This window comes from Mobula birostris, chromosome 27 (genome assembly GCF_030028105.1).
Source record: "Mobula birostris isolate sMobBir1 chromosome 27, sMobBir1.hap1, whole genome shotgun sequence".
Classification (NCBI taxonomy): Eukaryota; Metazoa; Chordata; class Chondrichthyes; order Myliobatiformes; family Myliobatidae; genus Mobula; species Mobula birostris.
Window position 1 is genome coordinate 14,147,268 of NC_092396.1, and position 23,588 is coordinate 14,170,855.

At 41.5% G+C, this 23,588-nt stretch overlaps 1 protein-coding gene across 8 annotated transcripts in view; it reads left to right on the top strand.

The window, feature by feature from the left end:
- tp73 (tumor protein p73) overlaps positions 1–23,588 on the top strand; it is a 213,708-nt gene that overhangs the window by 172,133 nt on the left and 17,987 nt on the right. For all 8 annotated transcript variants that reach the window (XM_072244921.1, XM_072244924.1, XM_072244925.1 and 5 more), the window contains 2 exons: positions 14,475–14,661; positions 22,525–22,640. In XM_072244921.1, the coding sequence (XP_072101022.1) occupies positions 14,475–14,661; positions 22,525–22,640 (303 nt within the window). The remainder of the gene's footprint in view (positions 1–14,474; positions 14,662–22,524; positions 22,641–23,588) is intronic.

Below are 23,588 nucleotides of genomic sequence, written 5' to 3' on the forward strand. Positions count from 1 at the left end.
CAATACTCCTTGCGTTAAAATAGACACATCTCAAACCGTCTGTTTGAGCACGTCCCTTCTCTATCACCTGCCTATCCTCCCTCACACACTGGCTCCAAGCTTTCTCTATTTGTGAGCCAACTGCCTCTTCCCTAGTCTCTTCAGTTTGGTTCCCCCCCCCCAGCAATTCTAGTTTAAACTCTCCCCAGTAGCCTTAGCAAACCTCCCCGCCAGGATATTGGTCCCCCGGGATTCAGGTGCAACCCGTCCTTTTTGTACAGGTCACACCTGCCCCAAAAGAGGTCCCAATGATCCAGAATTCTGAATCCCTGCCCCCTGCTATAATCCCTCAGCCATGCATTTATCTTCCACCTCATTCTATTCCTATACTCACTGTCGCATGACACAGGTAGTAATCCCAAGATTCCTACCTTTGCAGTCCTGCTTCTCAACTTCCTTCCTAACTCCCTGTAGTCTTTTTTCAGGACCTCTTCTCTTTTCCTGCCTATGTCATTGGTACCAATATGTACCACGAACTCTGGCTGTTCTCCCTCCCACTGCAGGATATCTTGGACACGATCTGAAACATCCCGGACCCTGGCACCTGGGAGGCAAACTACCATCCGAGTTTCCTTCCTGTGTCCACAGAATCGCCTGTCTGACCCTCTAACTATAGAGTCCCCTATCACTACTGCCTTCCTCTTCCTTTCCCTACCCTTCTGAGCCACAGGGCCGGACTCTGTGCCAGAGGCGTGGCCACTGTTGTTTCCCCCAGTTAGGCTGTTTCCCCCCCCCCCAACAGTACTCAAACAGGAGTACTTTTTGTCAAGGGGCACAGGCACAAGGGTACTCTCTAGTACCTGACTCTTCCCCTTCCCTCTCCTGACTGTTACCCACTTGTCTGTCTCCTGTGGCCGCGGTGTGACCACCTGCCTATAACTCCTTTCTATCACCTCCTCGCTCTCCCTGACCAATTATAATACACTATATGACACATGACACAAAAAAGACAGCAGATGCTGGAAATTTTGAGGAATAAACACATTTAAGACTGAGATTAAAAATAAAGAATTTCTTCCCTTAGGGTTTTTTTGAGTCTTTGGAACTCCTTGCCATAGAGAGCTGTGTAGGCAGAGTTCTGAAAGAGTACAATTCTAATTACAAATGGAATCAAGAGTTATGGGAAATGAGCAGGTAAATGGGTGCGAGGATTTTTGGATCAACCATGCAAGGGAGCCTGAATATCATTCAACTACTCTTAGTTCTTAAGAAACACTAAAATAAGGAAATAGAAAAAGGAATGAATAGTCATGTACATAAATATAAACTACATATTAATCCATCTTAATGTTAATATTTGTTTTTTCCCAAAGCCAAGATTCACATCATCCCAATCCAAAGAACCGAGGTTTTTCTGTCAGTTGCAATGTTCCCTGTGTCTGTGTGTAGGATTCCACTGATGGAATGCAGCCATATGTAAGGAGCCAGAACATGTTCAAAATGAGACAGACACACTTCATCTTACTCAGAAAGTTTGCATGTTAGGACCTGGCATAACAGAGTTATTTCTTTCTTGAAAATTAGAGCAAGTTCTAACTTTCCCAAAGTCAGAAGCCAGTGCTTTCTGAGACTAGATCAGAGGAAAAGTATGTTGAAACCTTTCAAGGAACAAGAAGGGCCTTGACAAAGCTAGTCTGGGGGGTCTGGGCTTCAGAGCCTCAAGGATATCCAGGTGTCGAGGGGATTAAAGTCTTTTCTTATAAAAGTCTGAACAACCTAGAAGCATGCTTGTTACTACACAATAAAAAATTGCCTGGCCTTCTTGCAGGGAGACAGAGTCAATGAGTTGTGAATCAAAACCGCAACGATAATGGAAAAGCTGTAAAAACATGGAGGGGAATTTCTGTCTTCAATGCTTGCCAACTATACCCCAACAGGAGACAGCAACTGTCTAGGTGTAACAAATCCTCACTTTGACAGGTAAAAGACTGCTGTCTCCAAATAAACCAACTTATTGCTGCATTTTAGTGAGAATTGGTTTGTATTGCTAAGTGACTTTGTATTGCTACGTTGAGTTATGGACTTTCTCCATTTGCTGCATTTTCTCCCCATCTTCGTTAGTCTTCTCAAATGTTTCTTTTCCCCAAACGCACATCCAGGCAAATTTGCTAAGCATTCATTTTTCTAGTAGTCCAATTTATGTGGCCTATTTTTGCTTTGGTTTGAATATTAAGCTGTATTAATGCACATTTTTGATGTAGGAATATAAAAATGTACAAAACAAGAACAAGAACCTATGTAATTCTTTGCCGCCCTCTCATTCAGTAAAGTATAGCTGATCTGATCAATGGTCTTAAATCAATTTTCCCTTCTGATCCCCGTGGCTCTCAATTTCCCCTGTAGTTCGGCCTTTTTTTTGTAAGTGTGTTAGTTGACCGACTGGCAGTCCCAGGTCCCTGTTCCCTGGCATGTTTGCCATTTGCACTGCTTGTATTGTTGCTTCTGTCACTATCCCTAAAGGAGGTCTTCAGGTTATATCTGAGGAAAGTGACCTGGGCTGATCTTTGGAAAGCCGAACCACACCGCATCCAATTTCTCATCCAGGCAGTGTACGATGTGCTTCCAAGCCCATCAAACCTGCACACATGGGGCAAGGCAGAGTCATCTGCGTGCCCACTGTGCTCCAAGCAAGGAACCCTGGAGCACATTCCCAGCGGCTGTGCAAGAGCACAGTGAGGGACGGTACAGGTGGAGGCATGATCAGGTCCTGAAGACCATCGCTGAAGCCGTCAGCGCAGGAGTTGAGTGGGCGAAGTGGTCCCGACCCTCCAAGCAGACCATTGCCTTTGTCAGAGCTGGGGAGCAGCCAATACCTGCCAAAAGAACATCTGCAGGCATCCTGACCTCTGCAAGGGACTGGCAGCTGTTGGTGGACCTCAAATGGCAGCTGAAGTTCCCTAACCATATCGCAGCCACCACCCTGCGACCACTGTCCTAGTGTCTGAGTCTACTAAGCAAGTGGTGCTGCTGGAGCTGACAGTCCCATAGGAAGATAGCTTGGAAGAGGCCTTTGAAAGGAAGCTCTCCAAGTACGCAGAACTGGTCAGCAACTGTCAGCAGGCTGGATGGAGAGCAAGGTGTCTCCCAGTGGAGGTTGGTTGTCGGGGATTCGTAGCCCATTCTTTAGTTAGAGCCTTCAGCATTTTGGGCATCGAGGGAGAGAAGAAGAGGAGAGCCATCCGCAGTACCACCGATGCGGCAGAGAGGGCCTCAAGATGGCTGTGGCTCAAAAGAGGGGAGCCATGGAGTCATAAGTAGCTAGCCATCTGGACACAAGCTGGGGTCTGATCAGCCCCGGCTGGGTCACCTGGAGGAGGTTGTATGATGTTGAAAAACCCGAAACACCCGATGATTCCAGGAACATCACTGAAGATGTGTCCAGAAGCATCAATAGATGTATGTACACGGCTGGTCATAAAATCCCTTGCTACATAACATTATTGTGCCATCTCCTTGAAAGAATTATGTAATCTCACTCCTCCCTCATTTTCCCATAGCACAACACATTTGTTCCCATTTCAAATATGTATTGATTTGTCCTTTGAAATTACATTTCTGTTAATAGAGCTGGTTCTGATTTTCAGGTTATATTCTCTAGCTCAAAGCTTCTCTGCACAGAAATAAGTTTCCCTCCTAATTCCTCTTAAAATTCTAAAACTTTCAATCAAATCATCCCGTATCCAGAGAATGGCTGACTAATTGCAAGGCATCTAATGGAATCTATGCTGATTCTTTCTTGGAGCAATTCATAATTAATCTCACTGATGATTTCCATCCTATAGCTCTGAATGTTCATCTGCTTCAAATTTAATTTTCTCTTTAAAGATTGAATGACTTTTAGATCGCTATTTTCTGTATCAGAGCATTTTACTCTGCAATAACATCACGTGTCTAGAAACCTCTCATTCTAAAATTCTGGTCATGACAGCTTTAAATAACTAAGAAAACTGTAATTTCCTGTTCAGGCCATGAAAACTTTAATAAATTTTTTTTTAATCTACTGAGTTTCTTCTTGACACTTAATGCTCCAGTGCAAATGTCCTTGTGTCTCAGTTTTCTCCTCAAAGTTATGATTAACTATTCCTGTCAATATTCTGATGAATCTCTTTTGGAGTTAATTTCTTTTCTCTGTCATAGTGTCCAAATTGTAGACATACTTCTCAACTGTGATTTAACAAAAGTTTTATATCTTTTCAGTTTTTTTCTTGTAATTGATGCTACAACTTATACAACTCAAAATATGCACTCTGATTCCTTTGCCTGGTTGGACCTTTTGAATCCCTCAGTTTTCTATTCCACTACACTGAAGTGACTTTCTTTGTATTCTCCCATTTTCCATGCAGTCAAATCCACATTAAATATTTGCTGCTGATCAGTCCCTCTGAAGTCTTTGAAAGGTCTCTTTACTGTCTGTCAAATCCTCTATTTTGCCTGGGTAATCCATAGCTGCAGCATATCTCCGGTCCAGGCCACTTATTTAGGTTCTCTGATTCCTATATGGCAATCAACTTTCAAACCATGCTGCAATGAACCCTTATGCACCAAGACCCAATAGTGGAAGTCTTCATGCAGGAATCCTCAAAGGTTAAATTACGAGTTGAATTGGTGGTAAGGAAGACAAATGCAATGTTAGCATTTTTTTTGAGAGGGCCAGAATATAAAAGCAAAGATGTATTGCTGAGGCTTTATAAGACATTACTTGGAGTATTGTGAGCAGCTTTGGGCCTCTTATTTAAGAAAGGATGTGCTGGCATTATAGAGGATCCAGAGGACATTAATCACAGTGATCCTGGCAATGAAAAGGTTAATGTATGGGGAGTTTTTGGTTCTGGGTCTGTACTCACTGGAGTTTAGAAGAAAGAGTGGGGATCTCTTGGAAACCTATTGAATATTGAAAGGCCCAGATAGAGTGCATGTGGAGAGAATATTTTCTATAGTGGGAAAATCTAGAACCAGAGGGCAAAATCTCAGAACAGAACAATGTTCTTTTAGAATAGAGATAAAGGAAGAATTTCTTCAGCCAGAGGGTGGTGAATCTGTGGAATTCATTGCCACAGATGGCTGTGGAGGCCAATTGATAGGGTATATCTAAAGTGCAGGTTGATAGGTTCTTGATTAGTAAGGGCATCAAAGGTTACAGGGAGAAGGGAGGATAATGGGTTGAGAGGGATAATAAATTAGCCGTAATGGAATGTCAGAAGGCCATTCAGAAGGCCTTTGACAAGGTACCACACGTGAGGCTACTTAACAAGCTTATGAGCTAATGGTATTATAGGAAGAATTCTAGCATGGATAAATCAGTGGCTGATTGGCAGAAGGCAAAGAGTGGGAATAAAGGGAGTCTTTTTGGTTGGCTCCCCATGACCAGTGGTGTTCCACAGGGGTTTGTGTTGGGACTGATGCTTTTTATGTTATATGTCAATGATTTGGATGATGGAATTGATGGCTTTGTTGCAAAGTCTGCAGACAATATAAAGATAAGATGGAGGGGCAGGTAGTTTTGAGGAAGTACAGAGATTACAGAAGGACTTAGACAGATTAGAAGAATGGACAAAGAAGTGGCAGATAGAATAGAATGTCAGGAAGTGTATGTTCTTGCACTTTGGTAGAAGAAATGAAAGAGTTAACTATTTTCTAAATAGAGGAGAAATACAAAAAACTGCGGTGTAAAGGGACCTGGGAGTCCTTGTGCAGGATTTCCTAAAGGTTAATTTGTAGGTTGAATCTGTGGTGAGGAAGGCAAATGTAATGTTAGCATTCATTTCAAGAGGACTAGAATATAGAAGCAAGGATGTAATGTTGAGACTTTATGAAGCACTGGTGAGCCCTCATGGAGTATTGTGAGCAGTTTTGGGCCCCTTATCTTAAAAGGGATGTGCTGAAACTGGAGAGGATTCAAAGGAGGTTCAACAAAATGATTCCAGGATTGAATGGCTTGTCATATGAAGAACGTTTGATGGCTCTGGGCCTGTATTCACTGGAATTCAGAAGAATGAAGGGTAACTTCATTGAAACCTATCAAGTGGTAAAAGGCCTTGATAGAGAGGATGTTTCCTATGGTGGGAGAGTCTGAGACCAGAGGACACAGCCTCAGAATAGAGAGGCGTCTTTTTAGACAGAGATGTGGAGGAATTTCTTGAGCCAGAGAGTGGGGAATCTGTGGAATTCTTTGCCACAACCAGCTGTGGAGGCCAAGTCTTTATGTATATTTAAGGCAGAGGTTGATAGGTTCTTGATTGGACAGGTCATTAAGGGATATGGGGAGAAGGCAGGAGATTGGGGCTGAGACAGAATATGGATCAGCCAAATGACATAATTCTGCTCTTAAATCTTATGGTTTATGGTCTTGTAATCACCTCCTCCTTCTGCCCCACCACCCAAACAAAACTAATGGTCAGAAAGAACAATTACTCTTTGCTATAGATATAACTCATGTCTTTAGAATGACAATGTGGTTTTAAAGTTATCTGTGCATATTTGTGTATTTACAACTGATTTTTTGCAGTGTGATTTATTTGAAAATGGTTAATAAATGCTTTCAAATGTTTAATATTGCAGTATTATTCCCAATTTTGTTCCTTTCCTTCCACATCCTCCAACCTGTTCAACAATACACTTCTATACATTTACATAAATGTGAAAGTTGGAGAGCTCTATAATAGACTAAGCATACCCCCACTCTTCTATTTCCTAATATCAACTGCTCTCTGAAGATACTTGAATGTCTACTAATAAATCTCACACAACATTGTTCATGGTTACCTAGGATCTAAAGCACTGTTCAGATTTCCAGTGGCTAATTTTGTCTTTTCCTTGAAGTGGTTCATGAGTACCCTGTGGATAACCTATTTCTCAGCCCCCAGTCAGTGATCAGTAAGTTGCTTGCAAATTCCAGGCTTTGAGTGAGAAGAATTTGCCATAAACCACCTGGCTTTTTCTTCTCACTGTTTTTATAGATTATGATGAAATGTGAGGTCTACAGTGTGTTGGGTTTAAGAAATAGACTGGGAAATAAATCAGAATCAGACTCGGGTTTAATATCATCGGCAAATGTTGCAAAATTTGTTGTCTTTGCACCAGCAGTACAATGTAATAAATAATAATAGAAAAAACACTCTGAATTACAGTAAGTATATATATTAAATAGTTAACTTAAATAAGTGGTGCTAAGATAGAAATAAAAAAAAAGTAGTGAGGTATTGTTCATGGGTTCAATGTCCATTCAGAAATCAGATCCCAGAAGAGAAGAAACTGATACTAAATCACTGAGTGTGTGCCTTCAGGCTCCTGTATCTCCTTCCTGATGGAGAAGAGGGCATATCCTGGGCGATGGGGGTCCTTAATGATGGATGCTGCCTTTTTGAGGCATCGCTCCTTGAAAGCATCCAGGATACTGCGGACATGTAAAGGCCAACAGCTAGAATGTAGATTAAGTAAACATTAGGTTCCATTTCTAGCAAATAATTCAAGCAACACACACAAAGTTCTGGAACAACTCAGCAAGCCAGGCAGCATCTATGGAAAAAAAGTACAGTTGACGATTCGGGCCAAGACCCTTCAGCAGGACGGTGCTTGTGCAACAAACTGAGAAAGTATCAATAGTCAACCTGTCTGATGACATTGTTGGCATTTTCTGGAGTTGTGAAAGAACATGAAACATTCTGTCAAGTAATTGAAATACCGTAAACCACTGTAGTCAATTTAACCAGTTCTGGTCACCTCACTACAGGAAGGATGTGGAAACTATAGAAAGGGTGCAGAGGAGATTTACAAGGATGTTGCCTGGATTGGGGAGCATGCCTTATGAGAATAGATTGAGTGAACTCGGTCTTTTCTCCTTGGAGTGACAGAGGATGAGAGGTGACCTGATAGAGGTGTATAAGACGATGAGAGGCATTGATCATGTAAATAGTCAGAGGCTTTTTCCCAGGGCTGAAATGGTTGCCACAAGAGGACACAGGTTTAAGGTGCTGGGGAGCAGGTACAGAGGAGATGTCAGGGGTAAGTTTTTTGCTCAGAGAGTGGTGAGTGTGTGGAATGGGCTGCCGGCAACGGTGGTGGAGGTGGATACGATAGGGTCTTTTAAGAGACTTTTAGATAGGTACATGGAGCTTAGAAAAATAGAGAGCTATAGGTAAGCCTAGTAATTTCTAAGGTAGGCACATTTTCAGCACAACTCTGTGGGCCGAAGGGCCTGTATCGTGCTGTAGGTTTTCTATGTTCTATGTTTCTATGTAGTGCTGCCTCTTTACAGCTCCAGCAGTTCAGTTCAATCACGACCTCTGGTTTTGTCTGCATAGAGTTTAGGAATTCTCCCATGTAACCATGTATTTCCTTAGCTGTTCTGAATTGCTCCCACATCTCAATGATGTGTGGGTTGTTAGTTGGCCACTGTAAATTGACCCTGGTACATAGATGGTTGCAGTGATCATAATAGGATCTGTGGGATCAATGGGAATGTACGGACAATAAAAAGCAGGAATAGTGTACGATTTGTATAATTGAGTAGCAGTGGGTGAGTATGGACAAGAAGGAGCAGAGGATCGTGTTGTTGCCATGTTGTACCACTCTATGAAACTTTTTAATTCCCCTTTTCCCCCTTGCTTTCTACAATGTCTTCTACTGGTGAGTATTTACAGTGATCTACGGGGAGAATTAAAATAAAGTTAAAAAAAATTACCATATACTGTACCACCCTAAGGTTCATTTTCTTGCAGGCTTTCACAGGAAAATTAAAAAAAATAATAGAATTTATGAAAAACTATACATAAAGATTGGCAAATAATGTGCAAAAGAAGACAATTATGCATATAAAACATACTAACAACATGAGTGTAAAGAGTTCTTGAGAATGAGTTTGTAGGTTGTAGTGAAACAAACGTGAAAAATAAGGGGTGGCCTTATTCAAATATATAATATGCGTTCTTGGGAATATATTGAAGGGGGTGACTGGATACATGTTGAGATTCTTTCACTAGTGGGAGAATCACAAACAAGGAGTCATAGTTACAAAATAAAGGGGTGGTCATTTAAAACAGGTATATAAAAATTTTTTCTCCCACAGGATAAAGAATCTCTGGAATTCTTTGCCTCGGAGGATGATGGAGGCTATGTTACTAGTTAAGGTGGAAATAGGTAAATATTTGGAAGATTGAGGAATTGGCACAGAAGAGGAGTGGAGGCCAGCATAGATCAGTCATGATCATATTGAATGGCAGGGTAGCATGAGGGCCCTGGCAGCCTACTCCTGATGCTCCTTTGTGTTCTTGTGATGCTGTTGAAATGTTTGGGGTGGGGGAGACAAAGAGCTGAGTGCTCTTAAATAGATTTTGTACTGCTCCAAAGCACCTTTTATCCAGGTGACCATCAAGCCAGATGAACACAGGTCAACTGTTCAAACGTGGAAGTATTATAACCAGTATCTGCCTTGCTTGTTTTATATTTTGGTATGTGCTTTCCACAGGACAGTGATGAGGATTTGGAACATATCTGAATATACCTGCAGCCCACGAACACAGGGGCTGATTCTCAAATCCCATTCTCCTGATCTTGTTCAAATCGTATACCTCAGTGCACTGGTATTGATTTGATCCTGGATTACCCATATATGGGAAGCTTACATAATCAAATCTCTGAATAGTAGTCTGATAGAAAGTCAATCACAATTTATAGCTTTTTAAACACTATCATTTAACTCTATTAATCTTCGTGTCTGTATAAATATCAGATGGCGTCAGGAAATCATATACTCCAGCTGGAGTATTGGGTTCTTTCTTGACATGCCAAAACACGTCAGTACTCATGTGGAGACCTCCATGTACTGAACTGTACTACCCATGAATGAAAATCAAATAGAGGAGTTATTTTCAAAGTGAAGCATAGCATTTGGATTTCAAACACCAGTTTCTGAACACAACAAAGAGATTTCTCCATCTTTGACATGACTAGACAGGTTTAACTTAGTTATACTTTAAGCAAAATAGATTTGAAACCCTGTCTAAAACGATTTTCATCTTTTTGTATCAAAGCTGTACCTGTATCATGTACAGTAGATTCTTTGGTAAAAGTGCACATAGCTAAATTGAAACCTAAAAGCAAAATTTGAAACTCTTTGCAGTGAGAACAATGTGGTGATAAACCCCATGCAATGTACAATTCCTGGATTTGTTTCTTGCTCATTTCAGCCAAATTTGTTGCAAAATATGAGAAAGAGAAGCCACATCATCCTGACTGATCACCCAATGATGATCAACTTGGGAAGTAAATGTATGTTGGGTGACATTGCATAAGGATAGGTCTGTGCTGGGCTGAATCTCATCGAACATCGGAGAATGAGGGGAGATTTGATAGAGGTATACAAAATAATAAACAGTATAGATAGGGTAAATCCCAGTGAGGTTGGTTGAGACGAGAACCTGAGGAGGATCGTCTTCACTCAGAGAGTGGTGTGCGTGTGTTGAATGAGCTGCCAGCAGAAGTGGTGGATGTGGGTTCAATTACAACATTTAAGGGAAGCTTGGATAAGTACATGGATGGGAGTGGTATGGAGGCACAGAATGGGAAGGTGCAGAATAACAGTTTGGCATAGAATAGATGGACCAAAGGGCCTATTTGTGCTGTAGTTCTCTCTGACTCTATGAATTGAGAGTTCATTATCCAGCACTGTGAAACAAGCTCACTTCGTGAGGCATCAGATTCATATTCATTCACCAGATCCTGCAAATGTGGAGGGAAATATACTGAAGGAAAAATAGCCTTATTACATAAAATAGGAAATTAACATAGAAGTTGGTTTTGTATTATAGGTTAAACGCAAGAGATTCTGCAGATGCTGGAAATTCTTGAGCAACACAGACAAAATGCTGAAGGAACTCAGCAGGATAGGCAGCATCTATTGTCAGGAATTTGATCTCCCATTCCCATACTGACTTTGCTGTCCATGGCCTCCTCTACTGCCACAATTAGGCAAAACACAGGTTGGAAGGGTAGCATCTCCAAATTGATGGCATATATGTCAATTTCTCCAGTAATTTCTTTTCCCTCCCTTTTTCTCTCTTTTGCCATTTCCTCTCACCACTTCTCTTCTCCTCACATGCTCATCACTTCCATCTGGTTCCATTTATTCAATGGTCCACTGTCCTATCCCATTAGATTACTTCTTCAGTTCTTTAGTGGGAATGTTATCGGGAGGTATTCTAAGGGACCAGATATATAGGTATTTGAATAGACAGGGACTGAATACGGATGGTCAACACACACAAAATGCTGGAGCAACTCAGCAGGCCAGGCAGCATCTATGGGGAGAAAAAGTACAGTTGACATTTTGGGCCAAAACACTTTGGCAGAACTGGAGGAAAAAAAAGAGGAGTAGATTTAAAAGGTGGGGGGAAGAGAGGGAGAACCACCAGGTGATAGGTGAAACCTAGAGGGGGCAAGATGAAGTAAAGAGCTGGGAAGTTGGTTGGTGAAAGAGACAGAAAAGTTAATTAAAGTCTGTCCCGAGCCTTGTAGGCTCATCAGGCCGGTGCTTATGCCAGTTTCCATGGCGTGAAGCGACTGAGAGTAGGAGACTCCCCCCTGGATAGGACGCCAGTCTATTGCGAGGTTAACCTCCAGCATTTTGCCGGTACCCATTTTCAGCTGGGTGAACTGGAGCACTGTGTGGTTAAGTGCCTTGCTCAAGGACACAACGCGCTGCCTCGGCTGGGGCTCGAACTCATGACCTTCAGGTTGCTAGTCCAACGCCTTAACCACTTGGCCATACGCTTCACACAAAGAGACAGAAGGCCATGGAAAAAAGAAAAGGCGGGAGTAGCACCAGAGGGAGGCGGTGGCAGGCAAGGAGACGGTGAGAGAGGGAAATGGGAATGGGAAATGGAAAGGGGGGTATTACCAGAAGCTTGAGAAATTGATGTGCATGCCATCAGGTTGGAGGCTACCTAAACAGAATATAAAACGTTGTTCCTCCAACCTAGGTGTGGCCTCATCATGACAGTGCAGGAAGCCATGGATGGAGAGAATCCAAGGGTTTGTAATAGACATCAGTGGATCAGCTGTCTCTGGAGATAGAGTCAGTGAGAATTGAGAAAGGGAAAGGAGGTATCAGAAATGGACCAGGTGAATTTGAGGGCAGGGTGGAAGTTGGAGGCAAAGTGGATGAAGTCGACCATAATCTCTTCAGCCATCTCTTGTAGACCCCTGGGGTGTATTCCACCTGGGCCGGATGACTTACCCACCTTCAGACCTTTGAGCTTCCCAAGTACCATCCCCCAAACTGTCTTCACTTCTGCGTCCTGATACTCTTGAACTTCCAGCAAAAACAGTTAGTGTTTTCCACAGTGAAGACGGTTGCACAATACTTATTTAGTTCATCCACCATTTCCTTGCCCCCATTACTACATCTCCAGCATCATTTTCCAGCAGCCTGATATCTACTCTCACCTCTCGTTTATTCTTTATATATTTGAAAAACCTTTTAGTATTCTCTGTGGTGTTATTGGCTAGGTTGCCTTCATATTTCATCATTTCCCTCCTTATGCCTTTTTAGTTGCCTTCTGCTGGTTTTTAAAAGTTTCTCAATCCTTTGACTTCTCTTGTCAGCCATGGTTGCATCATCCTGCCTTTAGAATACTGCTACTTCGTGATGTATCTATACTGCAGCTTCAGAATTTCTCCCAGAGCCTCCAGCCATGCCTGTTCTGCTGTCATCCCTGCTAGGGTCCCCATCCAATCAACTTTGGTCAGCTCCTCTTGCATGCCACTAGAATTCCCTTTACTCCATTGTAATACTGATACATACGACTTCAGCTTCTCCCTCTCAAATTTCAGGGTGAAGTCTATCATATGAGGAGGTGCACGAGAATGATTCCAGGAATGAAAGGGTTCCAGCATTTTGTTGTGATTTTGTCAACATCCAAATGATGCTGCAAACATTAATAAATAAAATCTTTAAATAAATTATGATACAAATGAATACTTCATGTACTCAGTGATTTGAAACAAAAAACGATGTTAAGACAGGGTTTATTTACTGAATGTCATTTAAACATCAGGAGTAGAGATATAAATGTCTCTGTTATTGATGTGTTTACTAATTTAATACTAAGAAAATGTTACAGTGACTTGAAGATGCTTTAAGGAATTTCCTGAAAATTACAATTGGACCTTATCTCCATCAGTATCTTCATATAGTCAGACCTGATTACGTTTCATGTGTACATTTCAATGTGGTAGAACAAAAAGATAAGTTTACCAGTGATATCCCTCTGCTGCCGGAGAAGGAGTCTGTGAGCGGCCTATCGCTGTATGGCAGGCGGGCTGACCCCTGCCTTCATGTGGTGTCTCTCTCTTTTGATGTTGTCGGAGATCGTTACCGTGGTTCTGTGTTTATTGATTCAATCATTGCATTTATGGACTGTGGACTTTCTCAGACCTATGGTTTCAATATTCTGTGTTTTTGCCCGTTCCTTTCCATTTTGTTGTGCGAGGGGAAGGGATTTTGGGGTTGATGTTCTTGTTGCGTTCTGTTGGTTTTTTTGTGTGGGGGGGGTTGGGAGTTGATGTTCTTGTTGCATTTTGTGCAAGGGGTGGAGGGAATTTGGAGTTAATGTTCTTGTTCTGTTTTAGTTTTTTTGTGCGTGACATAAGGGTTTGCGGGGGAGGGGTTGATGATCAGGCTGCCGTTCTTTTTTGTGCAGGGGATGAGTGGGTTTGATGTTCCTCTCAGAATGACTTTCATGGTTTTTCTTTGCTTCATGGCTATCTGGAGAAGATGAATCTCAGAGTTGTATATGGATACATACTTTGGTAATAAATAAACCTTTGATATCTCCAGTTGTGTTAATTGTTTACAAGTTGCATTATTTATGATGTTGAGGCTTTTACAATAAAAACAGCCCTTTCCCAGTTTCTTACACTGTATTGTAGAGGAACTCCAAGCACTAATCAGTTTATTTCACTACTTCTCAGTTTAGGGTGGCACCGTAGCGTAATGATTATCAATACAGCTGACCTGGGTTCAATTCCCACCACTGCCTTTAAGGAGTTTGTACATTCTCCCAGTGGTCGTGTGGGTTTCCTCCAGGTGCTCTGGTTTCCTCCCACGGTCCAAAGACATACCGGTTGGTAAGTTAGTTGGTCATTGTAAATGATCCCGTGATTAGGCTAGGATTAAACTAGCCTGGGTGGCACGTCTCAAAGGGCCAGAAGGGTCTACTCCACATTGTATCTCCATTATAAAAAAAAATCCAGTAAATTTACCTATTTAATTCATGCACCATAGCACTATGTGGATATTTATAAAATGTGTATAGAATTAAATGTGGGATTATCCAACTCCATCTGATAACTTTGTGAAATCACTGTGGAAGAATGACAAGTGAGGCATGATGAAGTTCATGTATTTTTTAATGACTATGTGTTATTTCTTTTTATAGTATTCACCACTGCTGAAGAAACTTTACTGTCAAATTGCAAAGACATGTCCCATCCAAGTGAAACTGGCTTCGCCACCACCTCCGGGCAGTGTAGTGCGTGCAATGCCAGTTTACAAAAAGGCTGAACATGTGACTGAAGTGGTGAAACGTTGCCCCAATCATGAACTTGGCAGAGACTTCAATGATGGTGAGTGGATGTCCCTGAAATACAGTGCAATTTCTGTCTCCTTGTGCCTTTTCAGTACTCTTCATCCACAAGATTTTGAAGTATAGGTCGTGTTGGAGGTGTGGCAGATAGAATTTCTTTTTTGTACCTTAGTGCCATAGTAACAATACAATTTTTCTTCCTATCTTTCCTTCCTAATGGCACAGAAATGAATGATCCTACACTCAATTGGAGAGCCGTGCCTAGAAAGGAAATGGGTTGTAGCTCTGCATGTTATAGATGCACAGCATCACTGAGTTTAGCTTTCTTCTTTAATTTTGTGTTCTTACTTATCCAGTCATCGGAAGAGCCTAATTCTTTCATTCAGCCACCTTTGCCTGAAAAATATAGAGGCTAATTCCTTAAGAGTGTTAGCTGCATGTCCAAATGAAATGATGGGCCATACCATACCACCAACCAAGACTGAGTTCCACAAACTTACTTCCAGTGGTAGGCACCCCCATCTCCAATGAACACAGCCCCAGGCCTTTCACTAAGTCAAGTTGTAGCCCACCATCTCTGGAGTGAGTAATTCTTGGGAATGTAAAAATTAAATGGAGTAGAACTTGCCTTGGATTAAAACTTGCTTGAGGCTAGGGGTTAGAGTTGAGCAACGAGCTAGCAACTCGACCTTATAAGAACCAGACAAAAGTGCTAAAGGTTGCAGCCCAATGCACCACAAGGCACGGAGAGGAATAACAATTGTAGAAAAGAATGCTGACTAAGAATATTAACGTGCTTTATTTATTTGTTGCTTACTTTTTATCCTCTATTTGGCATTCTAATGAGGATTGGGTGCTCCATAATAACTGGAAGCTGTAACCCATTCTCTACACTCAATTATTAGCCCCCTTCAGCTCTTTTATCCTACCCTCCAAAAGATGGTATATCCATTACACAACATCCAGTCCCTCCTATTACTACAAATAAACCCTTGACTCATATCAGCTCCCTTGTGTGCGATACATTTCCCTGTTCACATGCAAAGTTTCCCTCTATTCTATCCAAACCAAATTTATATTTAACTATCTAAACTTCTTGTCACTTGGCTAAAAAGAAATCAAAACAAAACTAACTTTAAAATTGTTGGGATAAGGGGCTGAGCTGAAAAATCAGGAATTGGGAATTTTTCTCCCCAGCTTCTTTCTTTGTCTTTGCCCAGATTTCCTCCGCTTCCTCTGCTTAGGGGGTCAGTCAGACAAGAAAGCAAATTGATCAGTGATGTAACCTGGATATGACTCTCCCTCTGATTCTCCTAACTGAGCTGTTGGACAATACTTGGGTGTGTTCACCCCGGCAGCACAGGTAACTCAGCATACATGGGGTTGTACATGTGACCCCCTATCTTCAGGATTAAATATGACAAAGTGGTTCAATTGCACTACATCCATTAATGGACATGAAACAATTGCTGAGGCTTTACAATTCAGCCTTTGCAAAAATGATCCAATCAGTTTTTTGTGCAATGGGAAGCCTTTGCTGAAGAACAGTAATTTGCCGTTTACATCTACACTCTGAAGGAAAGTTGCAGCCGGCTGTGCTGCAAACTAAACATTTATCATACTCTTCCTATCAGTCACCTGCAGATAAGGCTTTTGTTACGATTACCATCTGTATTATATCTGTCAGACAGGTTGTGTAAGCTTTGTAAGCAGCCGTAGCACAGCTCATTGTACCACCAGTGTTTACCAAGGTTGGTAAGATCTACTTGCAAGCACAATGTTAAAATATTTCCAGTTGAAAGCTTCTTGCTGCATTTAATCTGTGGATATTGTAGTTCTGATCCTTTGTCCCTTCTGATCACACACATTGCAATAATGCAAGCATTGGTGAAAATTAATCATCCTGATGTCAGGCCCTGTTTTCCTAACAAACTTACTGGGATTCCCTAGATATGATAATACAGTACCAGTGCAAGAGAGGTGAGAAAGGTTGTCAGTTTCATCTGCAATCTGCCCTGATTTTGCTAGGCAGCATGCCAATTGATCTCTGTATTTTTGGACTAGTGAAGGAAAAAATAAACCAGGGTCACACTGTGGTTGTAATCCATGAAGATAGGGGCACACAAAGGTTTGTCTGTGGACAACCCGCCATCAATACCTGTCAAGAGACATGCACACAGAATTGCTGTGGGTGGGACAGAGAAGGCCATAGTGCATTTATAGCTTTGTATTCCAACATGAAGAGAGAAGGGGAAATATTATCTTGGTTAGTACAAAAAGGACGGGTTACACTTGAATCCTAGGGAGACCAGTATCCTGGCGGGGAGAATTGCAAGGGCTGCCGAGGTGACTTTAAGCTAGAATGGTTGGGGGGTGGGAATCAAATTAAAGAGACTCGGAGAGAAGAGGTTAGTTCACAAATAGAGAAAGCTAGTAGACAGTGTGTGAGGGAGGATAGGGAGGATAGGCAGGGGACAGAGATCAGGAGCACTGAGACCAAAGATGTAGGGGACAAGGAAGAAAAAGATAACAAAGTTGTTTGCTCCATTAAGGATAAACAGAGAGTAAGAGGTGGAGAGTCAGCGGTGCTCTGGCAGGATAGATTAGTGGGCTTGTCTAGGGAGGCTATTTGGGTGGAACTGAGGAATAGGAAAGGTGTAGTGATGCTTATAGGGGTGTATTATAGATCACCTAATGGGGAACGAGAAGTGGAGGAGCAAATTTGTAAGGAGATAGCAGATATTTGTAGTAAGCACAAGGTTGTGATTGTGGGAGATTTTAATTTTCCACACATAGACTGGGAAGCCCATTCTGTAAAAGGGCTGGATGGTTTGGAGTTTGTCAAATGTGTGCAAGATAGTTTTTTGCTGCAATACATAGAGGTACCAACTAGAGAATGGGTAGTGTTGGATCTCCTGTTAGGGAATGAGATAGGGCAGATGATGAAGGTATGTGTTGGGGAGCACTTTGGGTCCTGTGATCACGATGCCATTAGTTTCAATACAATTATGGAGAAGGATAGGACTAGACCCAGGGTTGAGATTTATGATTGGAGAAAGGCTAACTTTGAGGAGGTGAAAGGATTTAGAAAGAGTAGATTGGGACAATTTGTTTTATGGGAAGGATGTAATAGAGAAATGGAGGTCATTTAAAGGTGAAATTTTGAGGGTACAGGATCTTTATGTTCCTGTTAGGTTGAAAGGAAAGGTTAGAAGTTTGAGAGAGCCATGGTTTTCAAGGGATATAGGAAACTTGGTTCGGAAAAAGAGAGGGATCTACAATAAATATAAGCAGCTTGGAGTTAATGAGGTGCTCAAGGAATATAAAGAATGTAAAAAGAATCTTAAGAAAGAAATTAGAAAAGCTAAAAGAAGATACGAGGCTGCTTTAGCAAGTAAGGTGAAAATAAATCCAAAGGGTTTCTACAGTTATATTAATAGCAAAAGGATAGTGAGGGATAAAATTGGTCCCTTAGAGAATCAGAGTGGATGGCTATGTGCGGAGCCAAAAGAGATGGGGGAGATTTTGAACAATTTCTTTTCTTCGGTATTCACTAAGGAGAAGGATAACGAATTGTGCAAGGTAAAGGAAAGAAGAAGGGTAGTTATGGAAAGTATGATGATTAAAAAGAGGAAGTACTGGCGCTTTTAAGGAATATAAAAGTGGATAAGTCTCCGGGTCCGGACAAGATATTCCCTGGGACCTTGAGGGAAGTTAGTGTGGAAATAGCAGAGGCTCTGACAGAAATATTTCAAATGTCAGTAACGGGGATGGTACCAGAGGTTCCATTGTTTAAAAAAGGTTCTAAGAGTAAACCTAGCAATTATCGGCCTGTGAGTTTGACGTCAGTGGTGGGTAAATTGATGAAAAGTATTCTTAGAGATGGTATATATAATTATCTGGATAGACAGGGTCTGATTAGGAACAGTCAACATGGATTTGTGGGTGGAAGGTCATGTTTGACAAATCTTATTGAATTTTTTGATGAGGTTACTAGGAAAGTTGACAAAGGTAAAGCGGTGGATATTGTCTATATAGACTTCAGTAAGGCCTTTGACAAGGTTCCACACGGAAGGTTAGTTAGGAAGGTTCAATCATTAGGCATTAATATGGAAGTAGTAAAATGGATTCAGCAGTGGCTGGATGGGAGACACCAGAGAGTAGTGGTGGATAACTGTTTGTCAGATTGGAGGACGGTGTGTAGCAGTGTGCCTCAGAGATCTGTACTGGGTCCAATGTTGTTTGTCATATATATTAATGATCTGGATGATGGGGTGGTAAATTGGATTAGTAAGTATGCAGATGATACTAAGATAGGTGACATTGTGGATAATGAAGCAGGTTTTCAAAGCTTGCAGAGAGATTTAGGCCAGTTAGAAGAGTGGGCTGAAAGATGGCAGTTGGAGTTTAATGCTGAAAAATGTGAGGTGCTACATTTTGGTAGGACTAATCAAAATAGGACATACATGGTAAATAGTAGGGCATTGAAGAATGCTGTAGAACAGAGGGATCTAGGAATAATAGTGCACAGTTCCCTGAAGGTGGAATCTCATGTGGATAGGGTGGTGAAGAAAGCTTTTGGTATGCTGGCCTTTATTAATCAAAGCATTGAGCATAGGAGTTGGGATGTAATATTGAAATTGTATAAGGCATTGGTAAGGCCAAATTTGGAGTATTGTGTACAGTTCTGGTCGCCGAATTATAGGAAAGATATCAATAAAACTGAGAGAGTACAGAGGAGATTTACTAAAATGTTGCCTGGGTTTCATCTCCTAAGTTACAGGGAAAGGTTGAACAAGTTAGGTCTTTATTCTCTGGAGTATAGAAGGTTGAGGGGGGACTTGATGGAGGTATTTAAAATTATGAGGGGGATAGATAGAGTTGACATGGATAGGCTTTTTCCATTGAGAATGGGGGAGATTCAAACAAGAGGACATGAGTTGAGAGTTAAAGGGCAAAAGTTTAGGGGTAACATGAGGGGGAACTTCTTTACTCAGAGAGTGGTAGCTGTGTGGAACAAGCTTCCAGCAGAAGTGGTTGAGGCAGGTTCGATGTTGACGTTTAAAGTTAAATTGGATAGATATATGGACAGGAAAGGAAAGGAGGGTTATGGGCCGAGTGCAGGTCGGTGGGACTAGGTGAGAGTAAGAGTTCGGCACGGACTAGAAGGGCCGAAATGGCCTGTTTCCGTGCTGTAGTTGTTATATGGTTATATGGTTTAGTACTGTCGATACTTTATTTATTCATATTTTGTTAGAAATAGATGGGGCTCCATGGTAACATTGCGACTAGCACGATGCTATTACAGCCCAGGGCATCAGAGTTCAGGGTTCAATTCTGGCGCCACCTGTAAGGAGTATGTATGTCCTCCCCATGAACGCATAGGTCTCTTCCCACATTCCAAAGATGTACCAGCTAGTAGATTAATTGGTCATTATAAATTGTCCTTATGCTGCAGTTAAATAAGTGAGTTTGCTGGGCGCTGCGGTTTGTTGGGCCAGAAAGGCTTATACCATGCTATATCGTTAAAGAAAATAAATAAATAAATATTGAAATGGCATAAATTAGTCAATATCTAAGTCAAGTTTATTGTCATCTGCACAATTGAATTGAATTGAATTGACTTTATTTCTTATATCCTTCACAAACATGAGGAGTAAAAATCTTTATGTTCCATCTCCATCTAAATGTGCAATCTGCATTCATTGTAATTTATAATAATTTATAATAAATAGAACAGTCAATATAACATAGAATGCCACTCAAATCAGTATGAGTTCATCAGTCTGATGGCCTGGTGGGAGAAGCTGTCCCAGAGCCTGTTGGTCCTGGCGTTTATGCTGCAGTACCGTTTCCCGGATGGTAGCAGCTGGAATAGGTTGTGGCTGGGGTGATTCGAGTACCCAGTGATCCACAAGTACATATATGCACAGGTGCAATGAACAGCAGCATCACAGGCACTTAGCATTAGAGACAACGTTTACAAGAAAAACATAAATAATACAATATTATGCAAGAAAGAACAGAATTAGAACAAAACTAAAAACAGTCTTCACTATGGAAGTCACTCACAGTATGCTGGAAGTTCAAGAGTATCAGTGGACTGAAGTGAGTGCAATTGCTATTACTAGGGAGAAGGTGCTTGGAAAACTAAAAGGTAGCTAAGTCACCTGGACCAGGTGGACTACACCCCAGTGTTCTGAAAAAGGTAGCTGAAGGGATTGTGGAGGCATTAGTAATGATCTTACTAAATTCTGGCATGGTTCCATTGGGCTGGAAAATTGCAAATGTCACTCCACTCTTCAAGAAGGCTATGAAGTAGAAGAAAGGAAAATATAGGCCAGTTAGCCTGACTTCAGTGGTTGGGAAGATGTTGGAGTCGATTGTAAAGGATGTGGTTTTGGGGTACTTGGAGGCACATGATAAACTCAGCATGGTTTCCTTAAGAGAAAATCCTGCCTGACAAATCTGTTGGAAATCTTTGAGGAAAGAACAAGCAGGATAAACAACGAAGAATTGGTGGATGTTATTTACTTGGATTTTCAGAAGGTTTTTGACAAGGTGCTTAACAAGTTAGAGCCCATGATAATACAGGAAAGATACTAGCAGGGATAGACCATTGGGTGATTGGCAGGAGGCAAGGATTGGGAATAAAGGGAGCTTTTCCGAATGGCTGCCGGTAACTAGTGGTGTTCCACAGGGGTCGGTGTTGGGACTGCTTTTTACATTATATGTCAGTGATTTAGGTGAATGATTTGATGGCTTTGTGGCCAAGTTTGTGGACGATATGAAGACAGGTGGAGGGGCAGGTAATCCTGAGGAAGCAGGGAGGCTACAGAAGGACATGGACAGTTTAGAAGAATAGGCAAAGAAGTGGCAAACGGAATACAGTGTTGGGAAGTGTATGGTCATGCACTTCGTTAGGAGGAATGAAAGCATAGTCTATTTCCTAAACAGGGAGAAAATTTAAAAAATCCAAGATGCAAAGGAACTTGGGCGATCTCATAAAGGATTCCCTAATGATTAACTTTCAGGTTGAGTCAGTGTTGAGGAAGGCAAATACGATGTTAGCATTCAATTCAAGAGAACTAGAATATAAAAGCGAGGATATAATGCTGAGACTTTACAAGGTATTTGAGAGGCCTTGCTTGGAACATTATTAGCAGTTTTGGGCCCCTTATTTAAGAAAGGATATGCTGATTTTGGGGAGGGTTCAGTAGAGGCTCACGATGATGATTCCGGGAATGAAAGGGTTATCTTTATGAGGAGTGTTTGATGGCTCTGGGCCTTTACTCGCTGGAATTTGTAAGAATGAGGGGGGAGTTTCAATGAAACCTATCAAATGTTGAAAGGCCTAGACAGAGTGGATATGGAGAGGATATATCCTATGGTGGGGGAGTCTAAGAATAGACTCAGAATAGAAGGACATCCTTTTAGAATGGAGATAAAGAGGAATTTCTTTAGTCAGAGGGTGGCGAATCAGTGAACTTCATTGCTACAAGCAGCTGTAGAGGCCAGGTCAGTGGTGTATTTAAGCCGGAGGCTGATAGGTTATTGATTAGTCAGGACGTGAAAGGTTATGGGGAGAAGGCAGGAGAATGGGGTTTGAAGGGTAACTAGTCATGATGAAATGGCGGAGCAGACTCTTTGGGCCAAATAGCCTATTTCACACCTATGTCTATGGTCTCAATGTCCACTGTTGTGCAAAGTGGTCATAGCGTTGACATACTGAGAGTAGTGCAGGTTGGTTCAAGAAACAAATTGTTCTTATTCCTAATTGTCTAGGATATATACTCATGTCTTTGTAGGGTCCTTCTTTCTGAGTGAATATTCACTGTACTCTCATTAGTCAGCGCTTTCCTGGTCACATTTTATAGCCTGTTTGCCACTGCTGTCCTTGCAGGCCAGTCTGCTCCGGCCAGTCACCTGATCAGGGTGGAAGGAAACAACCTTGCTCAGTATGTCGATGATGCTGTCACCGGGCGGCAGAGTGTCATGGTACCATTCGAACCCCCACAGGTACGTTGCAGTCTCTACACATGTCTTTAATTCTTGAGTTTACCTCCAAGCAAGTAGCACCAAACTAAATCATTCATTTACACTTTGAGACTGAAACGTCATTTTTTGCATCGTGTGATCAAGTAGAGAGTAAGTTCAACTGAGTTCATTGCATAATCTAAGTTGTTGTCAGATACTGCGAACCCATGAAACGGTAATGGACCATGATTGATTTAATACTTTGAATGAATAATCTAAACAGATCACATAGATGGACCAGGTCAACCGGTTTTTCTTTCTGCTAAGCATTCTGTTTGCAGTTTACTAATTGGACAAGTTCAGTCAACAATATAAAGGGAAATCATGGTAAGGTAAGGCACAATATTGCAGACATGTTTAACATAAGTAAAATTATGTTTTACTTATGTTTTTACTTTTATGGTTTAAATTATGAGCTGGTTTCTTGATTATTCAGCCACATTTTATGCACAAAAATTACATCAAATGATGGACTTTTTTTTTATTTCAAAATATACTTTATTCAAAAATAAATATATACAATAAACCATTCAATAACTTTTCATCCTTTACATATGTTTCCATTATAGTCAGTACATAATCCGTATTTATAGCCACCCACGTGGCACTCCAGTAGTTCAGCTTACCATATCATTGTTGAGGGGTATACTCCCCGCCCACTGACCCCTCCCACTCCCATGGGTGGAGAAACCTATACTGTGGTCCTTCCCCACCGGGCCCTTGCGGTGGCTGCACCGAGTTTCAGTGCGTCCCTCAGCGGTCATTTGATGTTATACTGACACCTAGTGGCAAGTATGAAATGATTATTGCTGGAATCTTAAAAACCTATTTAACCAATCATCAACACACATCAAAGTTGCTGGTGAACGCAGCAGGCCAGGCAGCATCTCTAGGAAGAGGTCTCTAGGACTGCACCTCTTCCTAGAGATG